The sequence below is a fragment of the Hirundo rustica genome, chromosome 2 (genome assembly GCF_015227805.2).
Source record: "Hirundo rustica isolate bHirRus1 chromosome 2, bHirRus1.pri.v3, whole genome shotgun sequence".
NCBI lineage: Eukaryota > Metazoa > Chordata > Aves > Passeriformes > Hirundinidae > Hirundo > Hirundo rustica.
Window position 1 is genome coordinate 24,815,547 of NC_053451.1, and position 26,777 is coordinate 24,842,323.

The 26,777-nt window shown below is 43.6% G+C and overlaps 1 protein-coding gene across 3 annotated transcripts in view; it reads right to left on the minus strand.

Moving 5' to 3' along the window:
• LSAMP (limbic system associated membrane protein) overlaps positions 1-26,777 on the minus strand; it is a 987,281-nt gene that overhangs the window by 713,931 nt on the left and 246,573 nt on the right. For all 3 annotated transcript variants that reach the window (XM_058419186.1, XM_058419185.1, XM_058419187.1), the window contains exon 2: positions 12,241-12,345. In XM_058419186.1, the coding sequence (XP_058275169.1) occupies positions 12,241-12,345 (105 nt within the window). The remainder of the gene's footprint in view (positions 1-12,240; positions 12,346-26,777) is intronic.

Consider the following 26,777-nt stretch of genomic DNA (forward strand, 5'->3'; position numbering starts at 1 on the left):
GGTATCGAGCAGAGAGTTTCAGTACAGAGTCCTCTTCCCCCTTCTTGATTGCAGTTAATCAAGAAGCCAGCAGCGCAAGAGACCCAACCAAACTGTTTCTTTCAAGCTGCAACCTCACAGAAACCACGGCACGTATTTCCCTCTATCAGGGACACATCACAGTCAACGCTCCTTCATCCTGTGGATCCTTACTTGGCTCTCGCAGGGCAGACCCAAGGCCCCAAGTAGTGCCTGGGAAGCTCCTCTTTCTTCTAAGAGGTGGAAAACTGATGGTTTAACTCTAATCATTGTGTTCTGACCATCAAGCCAGCTCCTGACCCGCAAGAGCACTCTGCTGCTCACCTGAAAGCTGCCCTGCTCCCCTCACAGGCTCCTGCAAGGACTTTTATCACCATATCTTCTCCATCTTGCACAAAAACCTTGCAAAGCCCCTTACCTTCCTTAACCAGCTGCTGAGGAAGGAGCCAATTGTCAGCCAAGGTGGGGTGGTTGAATGCAGACCTCACGGGACGCAGCACAAGCATAGAGCAGGCACAGACAAAAAGGAAGGAAAAAAAAACAGGCTGTGGCTTTATATAGCTATACTTGGAACACACCTGTTGCTTCTATTCCTTTGTTTCCCCCTGAGAGCCTACATCTGTCACAGGGGGATCTCATCAGAGTATTAACACCGAGGCCCTGCCTCTCTGCCTTGGCTGTATGGTGAATAAAGACAGCCTGAGCTTTTGGCACGGGCTAACCTAACCCACCTGAGGACTCCTACTCCAGCCCTAGTGGGGGCATCACCTGTGAGCTCCCTTGCACAGCTGAAGGCTGTCAAGGGGCAAAAGTGGAGAGAGTTGCTTTGCTCTGCTCTGCTTTTATGACTGACACAGGAAAGATGAGGGTCCTCTTCAGAGTCCCTGCTGAGCACTTTATAAAGTAGGTTGCCCTGCTCTGCCAAGCAGATCTTCAGTCTCCTTATCTGTCCACCTTCTGCACCCGTGGGGCAATCCCTCTTAGGCTGTGCTGCCTCGCTGCTGTCTGTTTAGAACAAAGGGTTGGGAAAAGTCACCACTTGGTGCAGGAGCACGCAGTGGATAAGATAAAGGAGCCTTCATCTCAGCATGGCTGTGACTGGCAGCCAGAGCAGGACACAGCCTTGGCACTCTTGGTTGGATGTGTTTCAGAGCTGAGGACTCCTGAGCACAATAGGACAATGTGCCTGAAAGAGGGAAGAAGTGTGCACCTGACTTAGGATGTTCACCTCTTTGGAGTCAGCAGTGAGAAGTACCTCCAGAGAGCACCTGTCTCTCTGCATTGACTGTACAGTGAATTAAGACAGCCTGTCCTTCTGGCACAGGCTAACTGTGGTGCTTTGAATTAGGCGGTGTGAATGGAGCTTCTCCTCTGGCTCCCTCAGTAATTTCCCAGTGTCACTAAATTGCTACAAAAATCACATGTAAAGCTGGGTAGAGAGAGTGCATTGGGGTCACTGCCATCTGCCCGAGTATACTGTGGGGGATATTAATAATAATTTCTTCTATTGTAGCTTGAGGGGGAAAAAAATTCATTAAAAAAGGAAAAAAAAAAAAAAGAAAAGAAAGGAAAATCAAAAATGCCCAAGTGTTTTGTAGCTTCCTGTTTGAATTAATCTCCTCTGACAACTGCTGATTTGGGTTTGTGATTCGATCCTCCATATGTCTAGCTCTATTGGTCAATTAAGTGCAGGGGGCAATTGGGAGAAGCAGTGATGCTCGGACTGATTATAAGAGGAAGCATCACACGGTAGTTAGGACATGCAAAGCTGGCTGGCGCACTTGGCATTCACACAGCCGAGCTGAGCACAGGGAGCTGCTGCTGCTGCTGCTTTTCGGGTCAAGGAGAATCTCCCTGGCTCCTAACAGAGACAAGGCACAGCTGCCTGGCTGTTGACCATTTGTGAGCGAGGGGCACAGTTCCAGGGAAAGAGTGAGCAAACGAGCACAAGGAATTGTGGGGAGCAGAGGAGCAAAAACTGAATAAAAGGCTACAGAAAAAATGAATAGCTTCTTCCATTACCCACTGCTGTAGAAAGACAAATAAAACATAAGCTAACATGTTATGAGTAGGGACCTGCAGAGAAAATGAGAATCAGCTTATAATAATCCAGGTTCATACATATGAGGGAAAATAAATGGAAACCAGGATGTTAAAAGAGAAGTATATTTGAAAATTGGGAATGATCAAATAAGGGCTGTGGGATATAGTGGACAGCAAATTAAGTTACAGATATGCAATGTCATATAGAAGCAGCAGCAGGAAAAAAGAAGTTAACATAATGCTGTGCTTCATCTGCAGAGAAATCATGTCAGAAAATGAGGAGGTACTGGCCCTCTATACAGATCTGGCAGGACAGCACCTGGAATGCTGCCCTCAATTCTGGACAACACACATTTACAGAAGATGTTGATGAGCTCAGGGAATTCAGAGAAGAGCGGCAGAAAAAAAAATTATTAGGAGTCTGAAAGCACATATGAGAAGAGATTAAAATAATTAAATATGTATTGCTTGGCAAAGGCTAAGATTAACCATCTACAAGTGTGTAAATAAAAAGGACGTAGAGGAATTGTATTAAGGGGTACAAATATAAGTGTAATAGAGCAAAAGTAAGCACAGGCTTAATATTAAGGAAAAAAAAAAAAAAACCAAAAAAACAACACCTTAGCCCTGAGTTTTTTTAGATTCTCCTTGAGAAGGTGAGGCTTATTGCTTGCAGTAGCTGTATTGGCATGAAGAGAACAGGGTTGCAGTCATGCCTCAGTGGCAAGTCTCCACAGAAAGACTGAGAGAAGAAGGCAAAATCTCATGAGCTGCAAGTGATAAGAAACAGCCCAAACTGGCCCGCAGACAGCTCAGCAGAAGCTGAGGCTGTGACAGAACTATGGGCCAGCTGCTGTAGCAGAAGGCAGCATGGAAAGGGAATGGAGCATGATCTGTGTCTTCAAAGGTCGCCCAAAACCCGTTTCTCTTGAGTCCAGGAATCAGGCTTAGCCTCTCGCCATCTTCTCCCTGTATCATCACACCCACTTCTCCCACTTCCGCCGCCTATGCCAGGAATGTCCTGGGATGCTGCTTCCCTGCCGGAGCTGTCCTGCCAGGCAGGTCCAGCCTTGGCCAGCAGCGCTGCCGGAGCACAGAGGGGCAGCCCCGTGTTGCAGAGCCATCAGCAGGAGGTGCCTCCTGCGACACGGGGAGAAGAGCTGCTGGCACTGCCGCAGTACGCGGGCGCAAATTGGCCTTGTCACTTTAAATACATTAGACAATAAATCATCCCTCTGAGACATCCCCAGAGGAAAAACAGGGGGAAAAAATAGCACTTAAAAGCCCTTTTCTATTACAAAGCCTCTAGGGAGCTTTTAAACTTGGAGAGTTTTTTTAAGTGAATTGTATGCTTTTTTCCCTCTTTGCCTGCCTTTATTATCAGTTGCTAACATTAGCCTTGCCTTCCCATGACCAAACTCTCGTTCAGACTTCTTTTTTGCTTTCCTCCCTTTAGTTTCCTCCCCATTTTTTTCTCTCTCAAACCTTACAAGCACACATATGAACATCCATAATGTCTGTGTAACATTATCTTTCCCATTTGACATCTCCTTCTAAACTGAAATTACTCTTTGCCAGTATTCCCTTCCTCCGTGTCACTCTCCCCTTCCCTGCGTTTCCCTTCATTTTTTTTTCATTTTCCTCTGTATTTCTCACTTTCACCTGTCATTCTTCATGTCTGGTTGCACTGAACAACTTGAACAAAATCAAAACGTTTTCCCTGCTTTTAGAAGGACTATATAAATTTTGTACCTTGAACCTAATTTTATGAAGCATTCTGATGGGTTTCCTTTCTTGCAGAGCCTATTCCTTCATCCATGCCTTAGGAGTCATCAAGCACTACTGACCTAGAAGGGTGGTATTTCATCCCTCCATTACAGCTCTCCAGTACCAGGTTTTCCCAGCTGGACTAGGGAATAATGTTTCCTCCATCTTCCAGTGCTCAGGAAGTCAAGAGTGGCTATGCAACCAGATCCCCCATGCAATGCTTAAACTGTTCTCCTGCCTACTGCTTTTATTTGATCTTAAATCTTTATCATTAAAACCTTGAGGAATAAGTCCCGTTTGGTTGAGAGGAAGTCTCTACCTTTGCAGAGCTGTGTGGGAGAAGTAGGCAGTGTTTTCCAGCTAAGCACAAGGATTTTATATCTTCAGTCATGTAGTGGATGCATGTTGGAGAAGAAAGAAGGAATGTGAGGTAAGTGAGGGCAAATTTCAGGAAAGCTGCAATTCTGTAGAACAACCTGATGATTTTCCACAGGCTGGGAATCAAAATGCACCTGTCAGCATCCAGCTATCATAAAGCAATTCTTGTGCCACAGCTGACCCAGTGGAGTTCTCCACAGGTGCTATGAGTTAATTTTGTTGTGTTGTGCCCAGGACTCACTCAGTCCATTTCCCACCAAGCTGCCTGTGACACCATAGCACGGTATAGACCCTGTCGCCGGCCAGCGCACACTGGCAGGGGCAGCAGCAGCTATTCCAACTGACTGCTCCTTGCTCCATTTTATTTTTGCTCCTACAGGTGTAAGCCCAAGGTGACCTTGTGATCTTCAGCTCCTCATCGCTGCCACCTGAGTGCCAACATTACCATGGATCAAAGATGCGACTTCTAGGAAAGCACAGCAGAATCTAGGAGAAGACAACAGGCTGACTAACAATGGAATTAACCTGCTTGGCCACTGGCAACCAATGTCCTGGTGAGCAAGTGGCTGCATGGGGCTGAGTTGCCGACCAATGTGGAACCATGACACTCAATAAGGCACCTCTCTAAACAGTAAAAACATGGCATTTTTTATCACTAGTGATAGTGAGACAGTGGGGGCAGCAAAAGCAGACAGACTTGATAGCTCAGCCTTTGCACAGCGTTGGATTTGCCCTTTTTGGGGATGAATTAAAAAAGGAATAGAAATCACAATACTTAGTTGACCCCACATGATAAACTTAACAGGCTGAAATATAGAGAAGAGGCAAAGAAAAAGGAGGTAGAAGGAGAAGTAGAAAACATTACTCTGACGCTCCTGCTCTCCTCAGGGGTCGATACTCATAAGCCAATGGGCAAACTGCTGATCTCTAGCCCATGCCTCCCCCTCCTCCACAATCTCTTCACAGCCACAGAGACCAAGTGACTGAATATCAACTCCAGAACAGCTGGGGAAAGGGTGTGGAAAACATAAACGTGGAGGATTACAGCCCATATGGAAAGAAATGCTGCATCCTGGGTGCTTGTCCAGGAAAGCAGGAGGTGGGGATGGAAACGAAAGGTCTATGTTCTCCCTAATCATTTCCGCCACAGAAAGGGAGAGAGTGCGACATACCCCAGTGGATCGCAGCCATTAGGAATGAACCGCTGGTGGCTGGCAAATTGTAAATTAGAGAGCCAGAGTGAGAAGAAAGAAAATCAAAGGGGGGACGAGGTCGTGTTTTATTTCACTTGTAGCGCTTTTCAAATTCAGCCCTAACCAAACCTGATTAAAGTAAATCCCTTTTTTACGGCCTGTGGAGTCTATAAGATTATGGTGTTAATGGAAGTGTGATTCGATCCGTCAGTAATGGTGCATGTCGGGGCCCAGGCGCCTCAGACAAGTCCATTTTTTCAGATGTATTTATTGTTTTTTCCCCCCCCTCTCCTTTCTGTTCTCTGCATTGCAGTGTTTAATTGAACAGTTTAAAGTAATTCTTCTTCAAGGCCCATTAATTGATTTTATTTGTGTATTCTCCAGGGGTCAAGAGAAAAATATATAATAAAACATAAACTCCAGGTCTGAGTTTGTCATAGATCCCACCTTTCCACAAACATAAAGCACATTTCATCTTCAGCATTTCAGATTTTTTTTCTCTTCCCACTCTTATTTCCCTGCACTAACACTCCCAGGTGTTAGTGTCTCCGTTTCATTTTTCCACTGTTTATCTCTAAAATTTGCCACCGTTATTGAGAGCACAAGGAAGCAAACTCCCTCTCTTTCTTTTCCTGTGCGCAAAATCCACCACCACGTTGGTTTTACAATGCCCTTTTGCTTTTAGGTTCTCCAAATGAATTCCCCTGCCCACAGCTGAGCAAAGGGGAGGGCACTGGGTCACACATATTTGTAAACCAGCGGTTCTTCAACACTTCCTGAGGAGTCTGCCTCTTTCAAACTGCACGTGAGCCTCTGCGTGACAGCCAAAAGCTGCATCTTTCTGCCACTTGATCTGCAAGTGGACGCTTTTTCCTTCCCAGCCTCCCCAACACTCAGCATAAGGTAACTGGCTGCTCCAAATGTATCTATATTGGTCTGGCTTTATTACTTCAGATACTGCAAAGCCATTTGTTTCCTTCAGCTCTCAGCTCCACTCCCTAAAGCTGGCCCCAAATACAATTTTTTTTTCAGATTCCCCTTGCTGAAGCCCTTACTCTCTGCTTTCATGCTGTTCTCCTGCAGTAAGTACATTTCTTTTAATAGAGTTTTCAGAACGCAAGGGGTTTCTTTTTATTATTATTTTTAAATCACAAAATGTGCCAGGGAAGTTTTCATCCTCCCACTCACCTCACTCAGATCTGTTCCACAAACTGCTTCTAGATTAATGCAAGGCAAAAGATGCTTTTCCTTTTCCTTTTCTTTCCACCCTCTGACTGACGTTTTCTGGGTGAAAAATCACTGCCACAGCTAGGGCAGTTCTCTGGGTGCGCAGCCTCACCAATCGGTTTCATGCAATCCTGGGTTTGTTTTGAAATTTGACGTCACATAAAATAACTGATGGGACCAAATCCAAGACAAACCTCTTACCAATAGACCTCTTGTTCTGTGTCCTCCTAGCTGTAGAAAAAAAACAAAACAAAAAACCCCAAACCCAACACTCTTCTATGCTACAGCTGATGGAGAAGTTACGGAGGCAGAATTTAATTACCCAAGAGTGGAACTTTGCCTTACTCCCTTTACTCTTACAAGAAGTATTCTGGACAGAACAAAGCATATGGACCTAGAGATGCACTCAGACCTAGGGCATTGCTCTCCATTGTCGTTGGAGAGGAGTTTCCTGGACTGACAGCTTGCGGATTAGCAGGTACTTGCTCTTCTGACAAGGCATGAGGACATTACTGGGAGGTGAATATGAGCACGGGGTTACTTCTAGGAAGTATTTACCACTGCGTTATGTTCTTCTCCAGTTATCCTCATCTTCTGGCTCTAGTTTTGTGAGTGCATTCGGAACCACCACCTTTCCTTTTCCCACTTATTTCACGACCTGCTTTCTTGCTCTGCTGAGGTATCTCTAAAGTCTCTGCTGAGATAAGCTCCGTAACACCTCTGGCCGGTGATCAGCCTCTTCTGCAGCAAACGGGGCCATCTCACTCTCTTAAAGGAAGGCAGTAATCTTAGCAAGACAGTATTCTTCTAACAGGGGCTTCTTCTGTTTGGAAATATGATGATTTTTGGAATAAGGAAAAGAAGTTCTCTTGAGAAGTCTGATCTTCTGTGATTTAAACGTAAATCATTATCTATCATTTTGCTGTCTGCAGAGACCTGTGTCCATGGTACAGAGCTCCATACTGTAGCTCTTGACCCTGGACAGTAATCTTCTTAACTTTCAGTTACAGCCAGACTCTGTCAAACAAGATTAAAATAAAATTTCCTCTGTGCATACACATAGAAATATATAACACCATCCTCCCCACGGTCTCATGTCAAGATTGAACACCTCTACAAGTCCATTATCGTCTGAATTCAAAGGATCCATCTCCTCCTCAAGAGCTTTCATCCTGATCCATCTTGGTGTCTTTTCACAATGATTTTACTCTTTGTATTTCAGCTATAATTTCATTTCAGCATAACCTTGACCTGCCTATGCTACCAGAGCAGATCTCCTTCGTCTAATTGTTCTCCCTCCCCCATATACATATGAAACTCAGTGTCCTCCCTTAGCTAATATAATACAAAGGAATCAATCTGTCAGGCACACACACCCGCACAGCCTCAGCAAATTAACCTTGCAGAGTAATTAGGGCAAGCGCCATGGTGTGGGTATCATGGCCTCATTTTGCTGGTCGAAGCGTTAAAAAACTACCATAGCACAGCTACCAGTTAAAATCAATAGCCCACTGCATCAGTGAAAATAAAGCTAACCAAGTGCTTCCTTGCTCCCATGGCGGGCCATAAGAGTGCACACAGTAGTCTGGAGGTTCTGGACGTTCCTCTCGTCACAGCTCTGATGGAGGCCAGACCTGAGGAATGAGTGCTTTTCAGTGGAGGCTGGAGGTTCTCAGAGGCTGGGGCAGAGAACAGATTTTCTGGAGAAGACCTTAAGAAGTTGCCAGTCTTTCTAAGCCTGTCATGGCCTAGGAGCAACAGAAGTCAGACACTTTCTATTTGCGTTGCATAACTGGCGGAGCCTGTCACAACACTGCGAAAGCCAGCTGCTGCTTTCTGCTCAGAGCTAATTCCACCTGATTTATTTAATATTGTAATGAATATAATCCTTTCTTGCCATTGCCCCTCCCTACACACTCAGCCAGCAGTTAGAGACAGCAGACGCTGCAGACAAACCTGCAGAAGCAGGTGGTGTGGAGTGCCTTGGCTCTTCCAGGCACTGAGCAGCTCAGGACTGTGCTCCAGAGAGAGCAGTGAGAAGTGTGCTGGGGAAATGCAGCGATGCATGCTGTTTTCTCACACCTGGGAGAGGCTTTCAGATCCGCAGAGACGGCAGATGTGTGGACAGCTAGGTGTGACCACAAGTGAAGGACATAGCATAGCACTGCAGGAACCCAGATTTCAGACAGACCAGGAGAGACTAAAAGAGATGTTGCAATGGATTAGAGAGATGCAAGGGGGTGAAAAGGGAAGATATTCAAGAAGCAGGATAAAATAAAGCCATGTTGCTTAAGCAAAGATGCCAGCAGAGATGATGGGTTAGGACACAGCTTCTAGAGGAAGATCTGCTGGCAGGTCTTTAACAACTTCTTCCCACTGGAAAAAATATAAAAGCCAAGCCCACTGAAATCTGACAGTGACTAAAGCAGGGGTAGCAATATCTGAAAAGCAAAGAAGCTCTGGAAGGACAGTAACTTCTGATGAAATTTGGCAATCATTTAGCTCTGAATCTTCTGACCTGCCAAAGTGCAAGGAGGTAAAGCCAGTAAGAGAATGAGTTCTGCAGGACCTCAATGGTAGCTTCAAGAGCTGGACCAAAGTTTGAGCTTTTGAGAGAATAAATCAGACTGTGGCTATGAGCAACATCAACAAGCTATGGAAAGAAACAAAAGAGAAGGGAATGGGAAATACTGCTCCCCTCCAAAGAGCATCTAGGGCTTCAATCTAGAGGCAGGAAGGAAGTCAGAAACTCCTAGACTCTCTTTGCCAGGGCAAGACCAAGAGAAGACATGCAGCCCAGCCTTTCACTCAATAGCAGAATCAATACTGGTTTCAAATTTGGGTTTATTAACGTGTTCAGTGGGAACTTTGACAGGATGCTTGGGGCATGAGACAGCATTCAGGAGGACAGCTTTGGGGTCACAGCTGTGGGTAACAGATAGAATAGATGTGAAAGGAGTCTGGAAACTGCTGAGAGACAGACATGTTTAACTAACAAAGGATAAGCCAGACACAGAGAACCAAGAAGTCTTAGGATGTGGTGGAAGAATACTGGTCCACAGGAAACAAGTGTCACAAATATTTGCTGGCTCTGTAGACATTTAATTTGCTGTTCCTGCCATGGAAGTGGCTGGTTACCCCCAGACAATTTGAGTCCTTATGTTTTATGCCAAATTCTGCTCAGTGTCCTGATTTCAGAGCCCATGACAACCAAGAAAGCTGCAGAAGGTGGCTGCAGTTGGACAGATTGTCTGTCATATTAATACACAACCATAATTTTCAGCTTGTAAATTGTTTAGGGAGTCACTTCATGAAATGAATGTGCAAACACGGAGAAAAGGAGTTCTCTTTAGAGTGTCACATACTGTTAGCGTTGTTACGAAGTTAAATCCAAACATTTTTCTTCCCGCCCGCCTTAACTGTGTGTTTTCCAGAATTCAGAAGAGCTAATTTGCAACACATCCAACAGACGCTGTGCATAGGAGCTATCACTGATGCACGAGCCATGATACTGAAGGTACACTCTCATCCAGATGAGCTGCCACCTGGAGTGGACAGATGGAGATGAAGGGGAGGAGGGATAAAAGCCAGTTGAGTGAATGGTTTCATTAAGCTGCAAGGAAGAAGGAAAGTGTGCAGAAATGAGAATCAAGAGTTCTTAGACACTAGCAACATGGCAGTGAGTTTGTAGCACTCAGTGGAAACAAGGACCTTCGCCCTATCCTGAGAAGTATTGCTGGTTTCCTACCAAGAAAGAAATAGTGGTACAGTAACATTCCGACTTTCCCTTTCTCCCACATCCTTTGGAAGGACCTAGGGAAAGTCATTCTTCCCCTCCCCATCCCTCCTTCATGACAGACAAAGAGCGCTCTGGGGCAGGTCTTTAGAGAACTAGTTGCTTTAGAACCCCAGCCAGGGTGGAGTGGCTCAATAAAACTGCCAGTCTCTCATATTAATACCAGGTCTTTGAGTAATAATCCCAGGCTCTCAGTGACCTGGAACACCAGCTATGCCAACAACAAACTTAAAGCCACAAAGACGACTAAGTGTGAAACCAGATTTAAAGATTTAGCAGCTATTCTCAGCAGTCTCCTGTTCAGGCAAAATGTGTCAAAGGCGTTTGGAAACTCTGAGAGCTGGCCTGAAATGGCAGCTGATTTCATGACTGACAATGACAAGCAAAGCAAGGGGGCTTATCTCTGAGACAGAAGTGAGCAGAAGGAAAATTGCCACTAGCTAGAGGAAAGAGTGGATCAGACTTCCTGGTGAAACGCTGCTCCCTCTGCCAGTTGAACATGCCCCCTCCTTCCCCAGAAAATGCATTTCAGAGGAAGGAGGGAAGGAGTTCGAAGGGGTGAAAATGCCGTAGTGGAGGACTGTCGTTGGGATTCTTGATGTTTGCTGGATCTCTGGCCACACACCCTCTTCCCCTGCCCATTACAGCTCACAGACACTCCAATCTACTCAGGTAATGACCGGGGAAACAGATTTCCTATCCTTGGATCTGCTGCCGTTCCTGAGTTTGCAGCAGACATTTTGTAATCAGAGAGCCTGTCACGGGAGACAAGAGCCTTTAGCAGAAAAGAAAAGTTAATTGCGGAACAAGGGATTTAAAATCTGTGCAAAGGGGGACAATAAAAGAAACAATTATGGAGTTTAACCACTGCTTCTGGCATGGTGTTGAATGTCATTTGTCCTTAGCTACATTGATACAGTTAAACAGCACACTCAAGGCTGACGTTTCGGTTTGCTAGTGATTTTGGAACATCAGCAAAAGTTTTGTTTCAAACTAAACCAAATAATTTTTTCTATTTCAGGCATTTAATTAGAAATTATTAGAGGTTTTATTTTAAAGAAGTTGCTTCCAATTGACACATACCCAAGGATTTTTTTTTTTTTTTTTTTTTTTTTTTTTTTTTTTTTTTTTAATGGGAAAACGAGACATTTTGATTTTGGAGGAATTTGGGGATACTACTTTGCGAGCTATCGAAATAGACACAAAAGTGGCCACGTAGTCAGCATTTATTACCCTGCTTTATTCTGTGTGCATTCAGATACAAACCAATCTAAGACCGTAACAGTCCATTTTCACCAAGCAGATGTAGGGCCAGTGTTTATTTGCCTCTTATGCACATTTCTAAAGGCATATTTGCTAAGCAGAAGTGTGAGAAACTACTGCTTGACCTGAAGTATCTACAGCTGGCTGGAGGAAGCAGAATTTCTCCTACGCTTGCTCCAAGCAATTACTAGTGGTTTGGCATTACCGGGATTAAATTCTAGCATTTCTGCTAAAACCTGCTACAGAGAGCAACTCAGGGCCACTCTGCCTCCCCAGGTGGCATTAGGGAAACAGAACCTGAGTACTGTGCCTTTCATAGAGGGAACTGGCAATCTATTTTATGTATTGATGGATGGCAGAAACCATCTCAAGCAGTTTGGGACTCCGTCTACACACAGAGCTGTAATTGCTTTGTCCCTTGGCAAAGGTCTGCAGAGGAAGGGCAGCAGAGATTTACTCACTGATTAAACTCCAACATGACACATACACATCTGACTGTAACTCTCTTGCAGTTGTATTTTACTCCCCCCAAAGAGAAATTCAAGTAGAAAAGACCTGAATTCCATTTGGTGAGATGGGGCTGTTCCTTGAGATGCCTTGCAATCGCTGTTCTCCAAGCTAAGTCTAAACAAGAAGGGCAGTCGTTTGGGAGGGGTTCATCTGAAATTAAGCACATAGTGCAGACAGATGAATTTCAGAGGTGTTGAGTTCTCACAGCTACTGCCCCTCATAGTATCATTCAGGTGTAAATTTAGTAGGAATGATAAGGCAGGTGGAGGGATGTTAGACCCAGGAGGGCAGTTACCGCAGACTTAACATTATCACTTCCAGGAACAATAGAGATGCCTTAGTAAATAGGATAGTATGGAATGAGTTTTGAATCAGCCTTGGCACATAGGAAACCCAGAATAACAAAAATCTTTATTATAATTTAGTTGGTCTTCATAAAACCAAACCACCTGCCTAGTTTTATAGCTTAAAACCACCTTCAGGTAAAGTGAATTTTTTTTTTTTTTTTCATTCTGTTTTTTACAGGAACTAAAAAAAGGCAGATAAAACAATTTGGTTAAAGCTTCGCCAGCAGTTTTACAGAGAATACTGGAAATGAAAGATGCTGTTCAGAGCCATCAAAGTAGGATGGCTTGGGTAGGTCAGATCTTCCCTGTGTCTCAGCTCCTTCTGGCCAGCCCCTGCTGGAGAAAGGGTGAATGATGGTGATGACTGTGACAGCATGCTCCATCCAAAGAGCTGAGTGCCCTCGGGCACAGCCGAGCTCCTTCCCCCATAAATCCCTCCTGCACGCACCTCCCTGCAATCTGTAAAGCAGGACTCCAAAGTGCCATCGTACTCTGCACTCATCAGGGGCAGAGACAGCCAGCAATGCAGACTGTCAGCCAAACTATGGGACAGGAAAACTTAACTGGGCAGTTAAGAGCTCATTTCTTACCGGGCAGTTTGGGGGCTGGTCTGCCAAAAGGAGGATGTTAGACTAGGCAGCTTCTGAATCAGACACATTCAGCAACACCTGTGTTTGTCAGGGAAAAGCATCCTTTTGATACGTTTGCTTTTGCCCCATTCTTCTCTGAAGAGGAAATGTCGGTAAATAATTTAAGTGCATCCTTTGCCGGCTGTTACTGTCCCAAGGTCTCCCTTCCATCAGTATTCTCCAAAAGGAAGCAAGCTTCTTTCTCTCATAATACACTAACTTTTTCATTGCTTCTTTATGTTCACTTCTCACCAATCTAAATAATGGATCAATTGAGGTTTTATTCTTTGCTTTAATTAGGTCTTGAATTTTGAGAGTATTTTACTGTAATTACTTCATTAAATGTGAAATGAAAAGCAAAATACCTTCCAAAACAAAGTAAGCTGTGTTTGTGATTTTCTATATTTTTTTTTTTTTTTTTTTTTTTTTAATGACACATAAAGACAAACTCAAAAGTCTAATAGGGTATGGAGTTTTTCTCTCAGCTCTGTGTCTGAGTAAATAGTCACAGCCTGTGCTCACTGTTTTAAACCAGCAGAGAGAAAGAAAGAGAGGGGCAGAAGGGCAAAATACAGCTATGGACCAACTCAGTCAGTCAGTCTTTGACATACAGTGGCCTCAGCATAATAAAACTGCTCTTATTACACATCCACCTGACTCATATGAGATTGCCTATGCCCCGAGTGTTTTATTTTAGGACAAAATAATAGGTTATGGAGATACCTAAGTTACAACTTCCTTTTATTTGAGTGTGAACAAGATGGCAGAAAACCAGCATCACAACTTCCTACCAAGTCCCCATCACACCAGCATAATTCCTCTCTGACTCACTCCACAGATTTGTGATCCCTTCTCCACCAGCCGGCAACTGTCTGACACTCAAGGGAGAATAGAGCATCAAATCACAAAGTTTCTATTCACAGAGGGACAAACGGGAAAAAGAGGGTGCAGGGAGACAGGCAAGAGGCTGAAACTGAAACAACAGCTTCTTCCAGTTTGCGAAGTCTGTGGTCAAATGCTGGTTAAGGCAGCAGAAGTTTCAATATAAAATTGAGAGGTCCCCAAATGAAGGAAGTTTGGTTCCTCACATTTTGTTAAATACTTCTAATACGTCTGGGGATTTTTTGTTTGTTTTGTTTTGTTTTGTTTTGTTTTTACTTTGGGAGTGGGGGAAGGAGGAGAGGAAAGAGGACATGATGGAGGGAGAAGATTGAGTCTGCTTTTCCATCACTAAAATTTGATTCAAATTCTGAAATGGAACACTTTAGAATCTTAATATTTCTAATGGTAAAGAAAAAAAAAAAAAAAAAAAAAAAAAAAAAAAAAAAAAAAAAAAAAAAAAAAAAGAAGGCAGGAACATGCATTTTCAGGATATTGTCATAACAGATTCTGTATAAAACAAGTCCAGAGCATGAGAAGGAAGATGACTGCTATGCAGTGCATTTTAAAATCATAAAAATCCCCTTCACAATAGTTCCTTCTCCCTGTTCCCCTGAGACTTCTAACTTGGATAACAAACTGAGATGCAACCAGGAAAACATAGATCTAATGCATCCAGATTGCTTTCTGGATTAGTACAGCCCTTAGCACAAAAAGATTAATTCCCTTGAAGATTAATTGTTTTTAGCACTTATGCCAAACCAGCAAGAAGCAAGAATAATTGCAGTCTCAAAAATCAAGAGGATCTGTGGAGAAGTCCAGGAAGACTCTACAGTGCTATAAATCTCAGGGTGCAGATCTTAAAGCTATATTGTGTAATAATTGTAACAACAGAACAAGGTGTTTTATGTAAAATTTGATAAAAGCATCCCATCCCAAATTTATTAACACAAATCCAGTGGTGTCAGGTCAAAAGGTCCTGCTAGCTCCCAGGCATGTCTGGCCACAAGCAAATGCCCTATGAAAGGGCTATAAAAAACCTGACAAAAATACAGCAGTGTTTCTTCCCAGTGTATTCTCCCAGCATACAGCAATGTAAAGCCTAGGGACTTCCTGAGCCAATGTTTACCTATATATTTGAGTTTAATAGCCCTTGATGGACTATTCCATGCACTCCCTAATCCTTTTTTGAACCCATTCTTACTTCTGGCCTCACAGACAACCCGTGGTGACAATTTCCCTACTTAATTGTATAGAGAATGTATAATACAATGTGAATATTGCAACTAAATGAAGGCTAAAGGGGAAAATGATAAGTCTGTGAGCAGGATGAGAGAGAGAAGGGGAGGAAATATTTTGCATGATTAAAGGGGATATGATAAGGAGTGACAGGCTGAAATTATATTCAGCTCAAAGAACAGAAAAGATCTCAGTCTGTTGGGTAGTTATGTATGCTCCCAGTGGATGTTTTGATAACTCCACCTTAAACTGGACAGCATAATTCACTCATCTGGCAGCAATACCTGGGGCTATCCTATTCTGGAAGGAACAGCAAACAGCCTGGATATAAAAGCAATTTTTCAAGCTTAGAATAAATTTTTGCAAAGTCAAACACAAATTTTGAAAGGAGGAAAGTTTTCTAAAAAGAAATCTTGAACAGAACTCCTACCTGCTGCACCGGAGAAGGAAGAAAGACATTACATTTAATGTTGTGAAAGGGCTGCAGGCTGGGAAAGGCTGTCTCTGGCCTTACAGAGAGGAGGCGTGTGGTACAGATTGTTGTGGGATGACTGATGCCAATGGCTCTCCGCAAGGCTGCATTCGATGCTGTTTTTCTTAATGTGTTCTCTCCGCTCTGCTTGCTTGTTTGGTAAATTTTTGTTAGTCAAACTGGCCAAGAGGGAGCTGGATTAGTACAAAGGGAGGATTGATATGGCTACCATGGCTGAGACCAGAAACATGCATACGCATATGTGTGCACTCACACAAATCTGAAGTGTAGGAATCCCTTAGGCATCCAGCCTATTAAGTAAGGAGAAGTAGAGAATAAGAAATTTTATATTGCTGCTGATAGAAGGGCTCTTCATCTGTCTCTGGAAAATGCCAAGATATTTAGGAGGGAAAAATAAAAGATGAACAGATCTCAGTTATTCTGAAAACCAAGTATTAGAGCCAATGGGCTCTTAAAATTTTTCCCAGCTTCTGTATATTCTGAAAAGCATGCCTATCTCACAGAGAGTGTTAGGGGAAGATGTTCCTGAAGTTTTTACAATCCTTATGAATGTTTAACCCTGTGATCAGCTTGTCCAGTTCTCCTGAATCCCATCTGGAGGTTCTGTGGCCTGGAGGTCACAGGATAAGTTACTTTTAGTTTGATGCTCAGCCCATGGCCCTTCTAAATAGTCTAGCAACAAAAGTGGGTCACTTTGAAATTATGGGTTCTCTGATGTGAATTCCTGCCCACCAGAACTGAATGGAAATGACCAACTTACTTTTTATCCCATAGGTTGCTGCATGACAGCAGTTTCCAAGTTTGCTGAGCTGGGCAGGATTCAAACTGGCAAGCTTTACTGCTACACAATGGCTTTCCATTTCACCTTTGAAGGAAAAATTATCTAAAGTGGTTCTGCCTAAATCAGGGCTCACTTCTACCCCCCTTCCTTTTCCACCATATTTCAAGACTGAGCGTGACATCTGGCATGACACATGGGAAACCTGCAATCTAGATAACACATTCATCTTTATAAGTGAAAGACATCCATATATTTCAACATAGAGTAGGAAAGGCTTGCAGCAAGAGAATCCAGCAACCTGGCCAGGCACTCTGCATATTTTATGAATGTCAGCATCTACACTACCTCAGCCAATGGAAAAACAATGCTCATCAAAGTGGTCTTGAGGGCACTGACTTGAGTAGCAGAGACAAGTATTTCTGGGAGAGGAGAATATAACCGTGCTCCACTCTTCTGCTTTCCCCCATGCTTCCTGGCATCTCCACAAATGTGCTGACTCACAGTTCTGCCTTCATTTATGGAAGGAGGCAAAGGCTCATGCACTGGGCAAGGCAAGTCCCCAGCTACTGTACTCCTCATGCTACCTTCTTGCAGCCATTCTGCACATGCTGGATGCACAGGGCTCAGTCAAGCATGCCTTGAAGCCCTCTGCAGCTCTTGGTGCAAATCTGTCTCATTCCCCATCTCCCTTTGTGATCCATCTTCCACATCCACCCACAAAGTCAAGCCCTTGCTCTTCTGCTCTACTTTGGACTTCCTCACGCTTCCTGTTGTTACAGGCTGTTCCGGGCTGCTGTTTCGAGAGCCATCTCTTCCTCTGTGGTTACACACAGCAGCTCTGGGAAGGACAAGGAGTGCTTAAAGCCCAGGAAAGCTGAAAATATTAGCATTGGTACATTTTGCTGATGAACAAATAAAACTCATGGGCAAATATCACTATCTCCTTTGAAACATTTAGAAGTTTGACTAAGCATAAAAGTAAGACATGCCAGCCTATTTCCAGCTGAACATCAACACACACAGGTTCCAGAGAGCAGCTGTGGTGAATTCAGCCAAGGGAATTCTACTGCCTCCTTCTCCTTATATGCAAAATGAGAAAAGTTAAGGGTCCACTCTCCAAACAAATTCTCTCTGGTCAACACCTGAGGAAGAGAGGGTGAATTAATATCCCACTGGTCATTATATTCGGAGGTGGTTTCTCTGCAAGGAGACACAATTTAAAGTTTCTCTGAAGCTCTTAAGATTCTGGGGATGTGGGAGCCATTTGGACAGGAGAGCAAACTATTTATGTAACACACACTCCAGGCTTGCTTCCAAAATGCTGGCCTTTGATCAGGAAAAGACATTATCCAAAGCCAACCCTACAAACACCAGCAAGAGTGCCAGAGTGGCCAGATGGTGCTCGGGTACCACTGCAGCCCCCTGGACCGATTCCCTTGCAAACACTGGCAACTGTGATGGGCAAGGACGCACCCTCCCTCCCCATCGCTCCCTCCATAAATCCAGGAAGGTGTGCCAGCTTTCCCCAGCAGCATCAGGCACTCCTGCAGCTCCCTACTGCTCCTCTCGTAAGCACGGTGCCAGTGGGCCCTCACCGTGCCAAATATCGCCGCATCTTCCAAGCTGCCTCCCTGTCAAGCACTGGCAGAGGTGCCATGACAGCGTCGCTACTGATCCGCTCCTCCTTACCCTTCAATTGCAGGTACTGGCAGTGATGCCAAGGCTCTCAGATTGTGCCAGACATAGATAAAGATGCTTTGTAATAATACCTTCTTGGAAGAAATGGCAAAAAGACCCAAGTATCCATATGGTGCTCTAATAACCTTCCCTTGCCCTTTATGGCTCACGAACACTTGCAAGGATACTGAACTGCCCAGAGTAACCTTACAGATCTTGAGACTCCCTAATCAGAGGAAAAAGAATCATTCAGTGCTGCACAGACAGGTTGTTTCACTTACTCATACATAGTTCACAGCCGTCTACAAATTTATAAGCAACTGCTCTTACAATAATTACCATCTCTCCTGTCTCCACCACCAGGAGAGCTGCCCTGGGGAAACCCCCAGTTGTACACAGGCAACGTCCCTAAATGCTACAACACAGACCAGCGCTGTTAAACTGAGCTTCTTCACCTGCCCGTTTAGTGTGATGGGTTTTGGTGGCACACTGTGTTTCAGAGGCCCACTGGTAGACCATTAGTAGCAAATGCCCAAGAATTTGGTACCGTGTATAAAGAAGGAAAAAGAAAACATGGCCCAAGTGATGTCTTAGGGAGCTTATGCTAATTAAAAACCTAGGTGTTTCCAATCTCTTCCTACTACTGCTGTATATTCTTCACTGACCCACAAACCAAAACTGAGCTTTGGCAGGAGAGAAACAGATTTTTTTTCTAATACTATCACCTGAAAGCACTGTCCCTGCTTTCCTCCACTGATACCACTTGTCTCTTTGGCCAGCTACAAACCCATGCTGCTTCCGCTTGTAAAGGAAAAAACTGACAGAAGATGAAAGGCTACTCTGTGCTCCAAATGCCTCATACTTTGATTAAAAATGTTTTTGTCAATTAGAGATTGATTTTTGCTGTTCATTAAAGTGATGGATGTCAGTGCTGAGAGAGGTGATATTTTACCCTGTGGTGGCCTGCTATATAAATGGGTAGGAGAAATCGGAGGCTCCAGTTTGCTAGAGTGCAGTTGATGGCCAGGACTGGGATAAAATAGGCCAGTCAGAGGATGGAGAAATGAGTGCCACAGTGCTCAGGAAGGAGCAGGGGAAAGCTCTCCTTGCAGAGTTTTGCAGTCAGTCCTTATCACTTAATCTTTCTGAAGGCACTGTGGAAGCTGAAGATAGAGACAGAGATGTGGGGTGTTTTGGAGGGGATGAAGATATGCATTGTACAAATGCCACAATCCGGTAAGTTTCTATATGCAAGCCATGCAAAATTTCCCCAACCCAAGCTGAGCTGCTCTTCTAGGAACTCACACTGCCATAGAAAGGACATTCCCTGAGAGGAAGAAAGGGCTGTCCTTAAACTACATGGGATAGGTTCAAGCTAACATACGAGAAAAGTCCAGAAAAATACATAACCAATGACTGTACTGCAGTTTTCCCAAAATTAATCTACTTTTACCACTCACTTTTTGCAGGGCAGGGCCACACTTTACTTGTGTGCTACCAGAGAGATTAAGACAGGAAGTTACCAGAAGCTGCAGTATTTTCCAATGCTGTAGCCACAGTGCTTTTGGCATTAGCCCTGGCCATATGAAGGAGAAAAATCAGGAGTCATACACATGAAATAGTGGAGTCAGACCTACTATCATCTACTGGAAGCAGCAAAACACACACAAATATGAAATCTCCCTGGGGTTGGGTCTCCTCAGAACTACCGGCACCTGTAGAAGAGAGTTTGGGCATCCATACATCTTCAGAACTATGATGCAGCCCCCTGGCAACCCAGCTGGATTTTACAAAGTTTTTAACCTACTGCACACCCATCAGCACTTTTGCAGGCAAGGAAAGAGTAAGAAATGTGCCCCTGCCCCAGACGAGAGTCCTGATGAGCAGGAATTCAAAGGCACAATTAAATGGCCTGAGAACAGTCCCCATATTAAATGTCCCAGTTTCTGAGAAAGCCATTTGGGACTAGCAGCTCCATCAGATGCTAAAGCAGCTTCACTCTCTGCTGGGGCAATGGCAGGAGGATTCAGGTGTGCACAATGTTATGATTACATTAAATGGGCTGAAAAATGCCCTTCATGCTGTGCTATCCTCCTGCCTTCAGCAGGGACGTGGAGCATCCACATAGCAGTCACCAGTGCATGATGAGGGGCTGAAACACAGCCCTGAAAAAATCCACCTGCTCCCTTTCACTGCTGAAATCTGTTATCTGTAGGTCCCCCATCTCCTTCAAGTCCCCATTTTAGACAGACACAAACTGTGTGTATATGAAAACACACGCGCGCAGACACTTATATTTGTATGCTGATGAGATCGTTAAATTTATCAGCTCTCCAATTCATTTGAGGTTCGTTATGGAGCTGCAGCGCTGCTCCTTTCATCTGGAAATGGAAAGGGAACGGCCTTTACCCCTTTCTTGAAATTAAAGCGAAATGGGTACCATTTTATTTTAAGTGCCCATTAACTAAAGCGTAACTGAAACCAAGTTACAATGGGTGCCTCAGGGGAATGAACATAGGAGAGAACACGCACACCCCCCCCAAACACACACACCCACCAACAGCAAATGGCAGCAGGCACAAAAATCAGGGGAATAAACATCAAAGCACTTCATAGTGCAGTGGTAGTTAAAAACCTATTTTATACCCAGAAATGGTGAGAGATGCAGGTCCAAGAGCTCTTCAGTGCCTTTGAAAGACCCATTTAAGTCTTATTAAAATATTACCTTTTTTTTTTTTTTCTCTTTTTTTTTTTTTTTTTTTTTTTTTTTTTTTTTTGTGCCTTTTACTGGATTTAAACTCCTAATTCATCTTTCGTAATTTTTTCTGCACTGGGCTATTGTAAGGGGGAAAAAGACTCAATACTGTTAGTAAAAGGATCTAATTGGTAACTTCTTTTCATCTCAGAAGCCCCCCCCCCTCCCTCCCTCCTCCTCTCATTCCTTACAGGTTGGGTCATAGCAGCTTTCTTAATCTTTGGAGATTATTCTTTGTGGTTTGATGAGACTTCACTAGACTCTTAAATCTTTTCATTTCACCTCATTTAAATATTTTGGCCAATTTCTGAAGTTAATGATGATGAATAGGATTAAGATTAAAGGCTTAAAAGGGTTAGGAGGAGGAAAAATATATTTCATTTCCAACAATGCATACAGAAGTCTCTTTTCCTCAGTGTTGCATTACCTCTCTGTTAGGGCTGTGGCTTGTAGTTCTTGGCAGGTTTCTGACATGGCTGCATCTGTCTGTCTCTCTGCAACCTCTCTTTTTGGCACCAAGTTCAGTAGAAAAGATCAGGACCTTTGCACTGTCTTTGCATACGCTCACTTTGTTCTTTGTGCTGTCTGCCTCTGCTTGTGCTCTGTCTGCGCATCCCTGACTTATTCTAAACCCACGTATCTGAGTATAACCTTTCAAAGATGTCATTTAAAATAAAAAGACTCCGCACATTCATATAGACAAAATTATCCTTATCATTTTGCACCGCAATTTAGAAGACAACCAGCCTGAAACTCTTGTCTGTGCACGGTACCGCTGTTTCCCAAAGGAAAAAATCTTCTCCTTTATTATTCTTAAACTCCTTTCCATATACTGATTTCCTCTGGTACAACGTTGAAAATTCATCCTCGTTGTATATGAAGCCACAGAAATTGGACCAAACTGGAAATCTAGCTGCAACTAAATAAGTCATATTTCCCGATCAGTCTTTTGCTTAAAAACATAATCTCACAGAAATTGCAATTCTAGGAAGCCTTAGATCAGTTTGGACAGGCTTGAGTCCCTCTGGCTGCTGTTCCAAAATCAGCGGAGAAGAGAGCTCATCAAGTGGCTTGGGTGGGTAATACAAGTTGCCAAATGAAACCAGGCAATCCTCTGTCAAACTCAGCATTGCCAGGTAAACTGTGAGCTGGTGGTACTATACCTCAACAAAAATCTCTCTTCTGCCACAACTGAAGCAGCAAAGAAAAAGTGGGTGGATGGCAGAAGCCAGCTCCTGGAGCAGCACCAGGAACTTATCAATGCCATACAAGACCCCTGCACTGACAGGGCATTCTCCACGTTTGCCTAAACACTTCTTCCATCCTCAGTGTTGCAAATCTAGATCCTCTCCAACACAATCTTTTTTAACAGGTGGGAGGAGAGTGAATGTTTTCCAAGCTTCAGTGAAAAAGCTGCGTGAGAGGGAACATCATTTATAATGTTAAGGATTAAAAATGGCTTAGAGTGGGGAATAAAGTGAGCTATGGGTCTGCTGAAGATTTCTGGCATATGGAACAAACTGTACTGAAGCTCTAACGTAAAATATTTATAACAATATTTACCAGAGTTCGTGTTAGACTTGGTTGGGGCAGAGCAGGTTCTTTAGCAAAGAAGGAATGTGCACAGTGCTGAAGCCTGACTGAGCTCAATAAAAGATGAGCAAGGAGGGGGATGAGTGCTGAACGGAGGGAGCTGTAAGATCATTTGGTGTTGCCTTAGGCAAAGCACCAAGTCCACAAGAGAAGCAGTTCTGCTGAGTCGAAGGATCAAGTATGACTGATACCAAACTTGACAGGGAAGAGCTAATGGGATGTACAAGGATGGACAAGTACAGGGATTTGCCACTCCAGACTGATGGAAAAATGTGTACTCTGAGAAGGCCTATTTCAGATCATCCTTGTACAACACTCTCACCAACTCTGTGCTTTGGCCAGTGTGAGTAGAAGACCTGGAGAGGAAGCCCCAAGTGTGTTCACAGCTCAGGACAGCACAGCACTAGCAATAGCGGTCTTGCCTCCTGGATGACAGCTCAAGTAGCTGAGCCATTTCTTAAATAAGAGGCGATATTTCCTCACTCCTGAAATGAGAGACCTTTTGGAAAATCCTAGACGATTCAGGCAGTGCATAATCATTGTCCTGGCACAACAGAAAGGTGACTCTCCCAGTGGAGGTTGCTTACCTTAAACCTGTCCAGAAATGTGTTCGGCTGTTTACACTTCTTAAAGTCTCAGCAGCACCTTCTCTAACTGCAGAGTAGAAAAATCCTAGTGTGCTCAACAAATTCAAAATCAAATGTTTTGACTGACACAGTGGGCTCAAACCAGAGACTTCCAGACATAAAAGCTGAAGGTAAGGAGTCAAGTGGTAACTCATCAGCAGACTGCAGAGCAGAATGATAGCTGTGCAGGATTTTATGGATGCAGAGGCAAATTTTGAGGGGCATATGGACAAACAGGATTTTTACTCCTTAAAACTACTCCTTAAAAGTCCTTTCCATTGCCAAGCAGAGAGGCTGCTGGAAGAACAGCTGTGATGGGTATGGCGAGTGTGCAATGGCCCATCACCGCCACATCCATTCCCAGTGTACATTTCCCGTCTTCATGTGCTGCCCTAAGCATTTGTGCAGATTGGTAAATATTACACAGATATCATATTCTGTGGTGAAGTAGACAATCTCTTTTCAAAATGCACTCAGTTTTTAAAGGCTTCATCTGGAGTAATGCAAGAAGAAAAAGAAAAAAAGAAAACATAGTTTGCTTTTTTTTTCAAGATTGATTTTTTTTAACTGCATTCAATATCAGTATTTGAAAACCTTGAACAGAATTCATATATATTTATTTAAAAAGAATAAAATTAAAACAAATTTTAAAATATAAGAAAAGCAAGGTTTAGTAAAGATCTAATAGATTTTATTTTCCCACACCTAGTTTCTGGAAACCAAGCCTTGAAGACTTTCAGCTCAGTATAAAGGAAAAAGGACCTCAGGATATTGCTCAAGGATTCAGGACCTTCAAAAGAGAAATGTAAGGAAACATCAAAGGCAGGTGTGTGCATGCATGAGTGTGCTGCCATTGTGTCTGTGCATGCCTCTCCTCTTTCTCAGGGGCAGAGACACAGCTTGGCCCCTTGCCTCAACTCCATAATGAGTTACTGTTCCCTCTGAGCTCTTTTCTTCAGCCTTGGAAAAACAATCGTGTCGCTGAGGCTAGGGCTTCAGTCGCCCACAGCTGTAAACCTGTCCAGTTTTCTGAGAGCTCTTGGGTGACTCTTGACCTGGGCTGCTGTGCTGCTTTCCCTGAGCTTTTCCTTTAATTATCCCATATTGATTCAGCTTTTTAGCAAATAACTGTTCATAAAGAAATGCAAAAGTCAGTGGGGGAAAAAAAAAAAAACAAAAAAACCCCACAAACCTCCAACAACCCTTTACATATGAAAATAATCCCTAAAATTCAAAACTATTTCATATCTAGACAAACACATGAAACTCCAGAGAAAACTGAAAAGAAAGGCGAATTCCAGGACAAAGAGATGGTTCTCATGCCTGTCTAGGATGGGAAAGACAAATCTGCCTCCCAGATATGGCTATGGCAATACAGGATCTGAGCTGTGTGGGAAATACACAAATTCTGTAGCACAAGCTAATGCCACAAGCTAGTACCACATGCAGGCACTAGCTGCTTGATATGCAATATTCCCGAATTCTAAAATGAAAAATGTTCTATCTGACAGTATGCTTACATAAATACAGCCTCAACTTTTAACAAATTAACATATCCCAACTAAACTGAACTGAACTAAACTAAATTAAGAACACCAGCTAATCCATACACTCCCAGCCAGGTCTTCCAATAAAAATTCTGGTATTGCCCAGGCACTAGTAACAATGACATAAACCCTCTCTTTAGCAGCAACCAAAAAGCATGTCTGGGCAGAAGGTGCTGGGGGATCTGTGTCTGCCCCTTCTAACCGAGTTATGCCTGCTTGTGACCTTTACATCTTTTGTTTTTGGTTAATGAATAGCCATTCACCAGGGCAAACCTCACTTCAGCTGAGATTCTTTTGACAGCCATTAAATACTACGGGATTTTTTTTTTTTTTTTTTTAATTTTCCCCTCATTTGTTAAAGTGCTGTGCACACAGAATGGAGTGGCTGCTATGAATTCAGCAATCACCAAGGCTTGGCATTGATCAAGGTGAGTATTTTCATTCAAGTATTCTTAAGGCTCTTGTCAGTACCCAGCTGCTTCTTCACAGGCTCCCAATAATCTCAGTGCCATTTCTTTTGAATGAGATAAAAATAGCCTTTATTGATAAAGACTACTGAAAACAAAACAGTAGTTTTTTCCTAGAGAACTGGGTCAATCCAATGGTTGGGTATATAATACCAACATGGAGACTACTCCACGCCAGCCCGATGGAGCCATTACACACCAGGGAACACAAATCGACTGAGCAGAGAGGAAGAGAATCAAATGCAGAAGTGGACAGATGAAGCAGAAAAGCAGCCCACCTTTAAACCCTAGGCACAGAGATTTACAAGAGAACAATAAAAAAAAAAAGATTCAAATGATTTCCATTAGCTGAGACAGTCTCCCAGCCCCAGTATATCTATACTATCATAGCAGCAAGGACACTCTAGGTAGACGAGTGGAAAGAACGAAGATGATGTTAAGCTCTGCATAAAGACGTAGGTGGGGGCCCACAATTAGAAATTCAGAGCTGTGCCACGTTCTACCATTTAGAGCTGAAGTTCCAGTTGGACCATGTTCGAAGAAAAGGTCAACTCCAAAGACACATCTGGCTATAGAGCCAAAGAAACCCCAAGAGCTGATATGCTGAGTCCCAACACTAAAGTCAATGTTAGGAATGCAAATAAGAAGAGTGCTCCTAAAAGGCATATTTGGAGACCGGCCAAAACAAAAGAGTCTGATTCCCTCCATCCCACCATGTTATAAATCAGTCATGCTGCTGAAAAACGGCAGCACTGGTGGGATATGGGCCTCGGTTGCCTGACAGCGGCAATGTGCAGGATACTCTCAGCTGTGCTCACATCCCTCTTTGCAGCCCCAGAGTTTGCAGTTTAAAGGACAAAAATGATCCCTAGCAGAAGTGGAAAGAATTCCACAGAAGTCAGTGTGGTAACACTCTCTGCGCCTGTTCTGAATTCTCCCCAAGAACAGGAACTTTGAGACTAATTTCACCGTAGCTCATGGGATGAATGTTGTCTCTTTCTTCTGAGTAGAAATTATCTGGAAATGGTGGGTTGCTAGTTTAGTTTTATGAGCTCCTAAAACTATTCTTTGAATAATAATTGGCCTGAAGTTCATCTGTTGAAGGAAATTCAATATTCAGTATTCAGCTCAGGGCAACAGCACATTGGATCTGGAAGAGGAGGGCTTGGGGGGAATGACTCCCTCCAGAGTCACGGCCACACCACATGTGGCAAACCAAGTTTAAAACAGCTGCAGACAGAGAGGAGATCTGTCATTTGGAAATTACTTGTGCACTGTTTGAAGCAGCCGTTAGCTGTGCAGCAAACAGACTCTGCAAATAGAATTGCTGTGTGCAACACAACCTGGGACTAATGTAACCTCCTGTTTCCGATTACCAGGACAAGCTCTGAAGCCTGCCATCCACAGAAACTAATACCAAGGACTAAGGAACGGGGAAAGTTTTATGGAACACAGGGCAACAGAAACCAGTTTGCATGATTAAAATTAAATCTCCAAAAGGAATTGATTGTCTCTCCTTGATACAGAGAGCTAACTCTAATAAGATCTT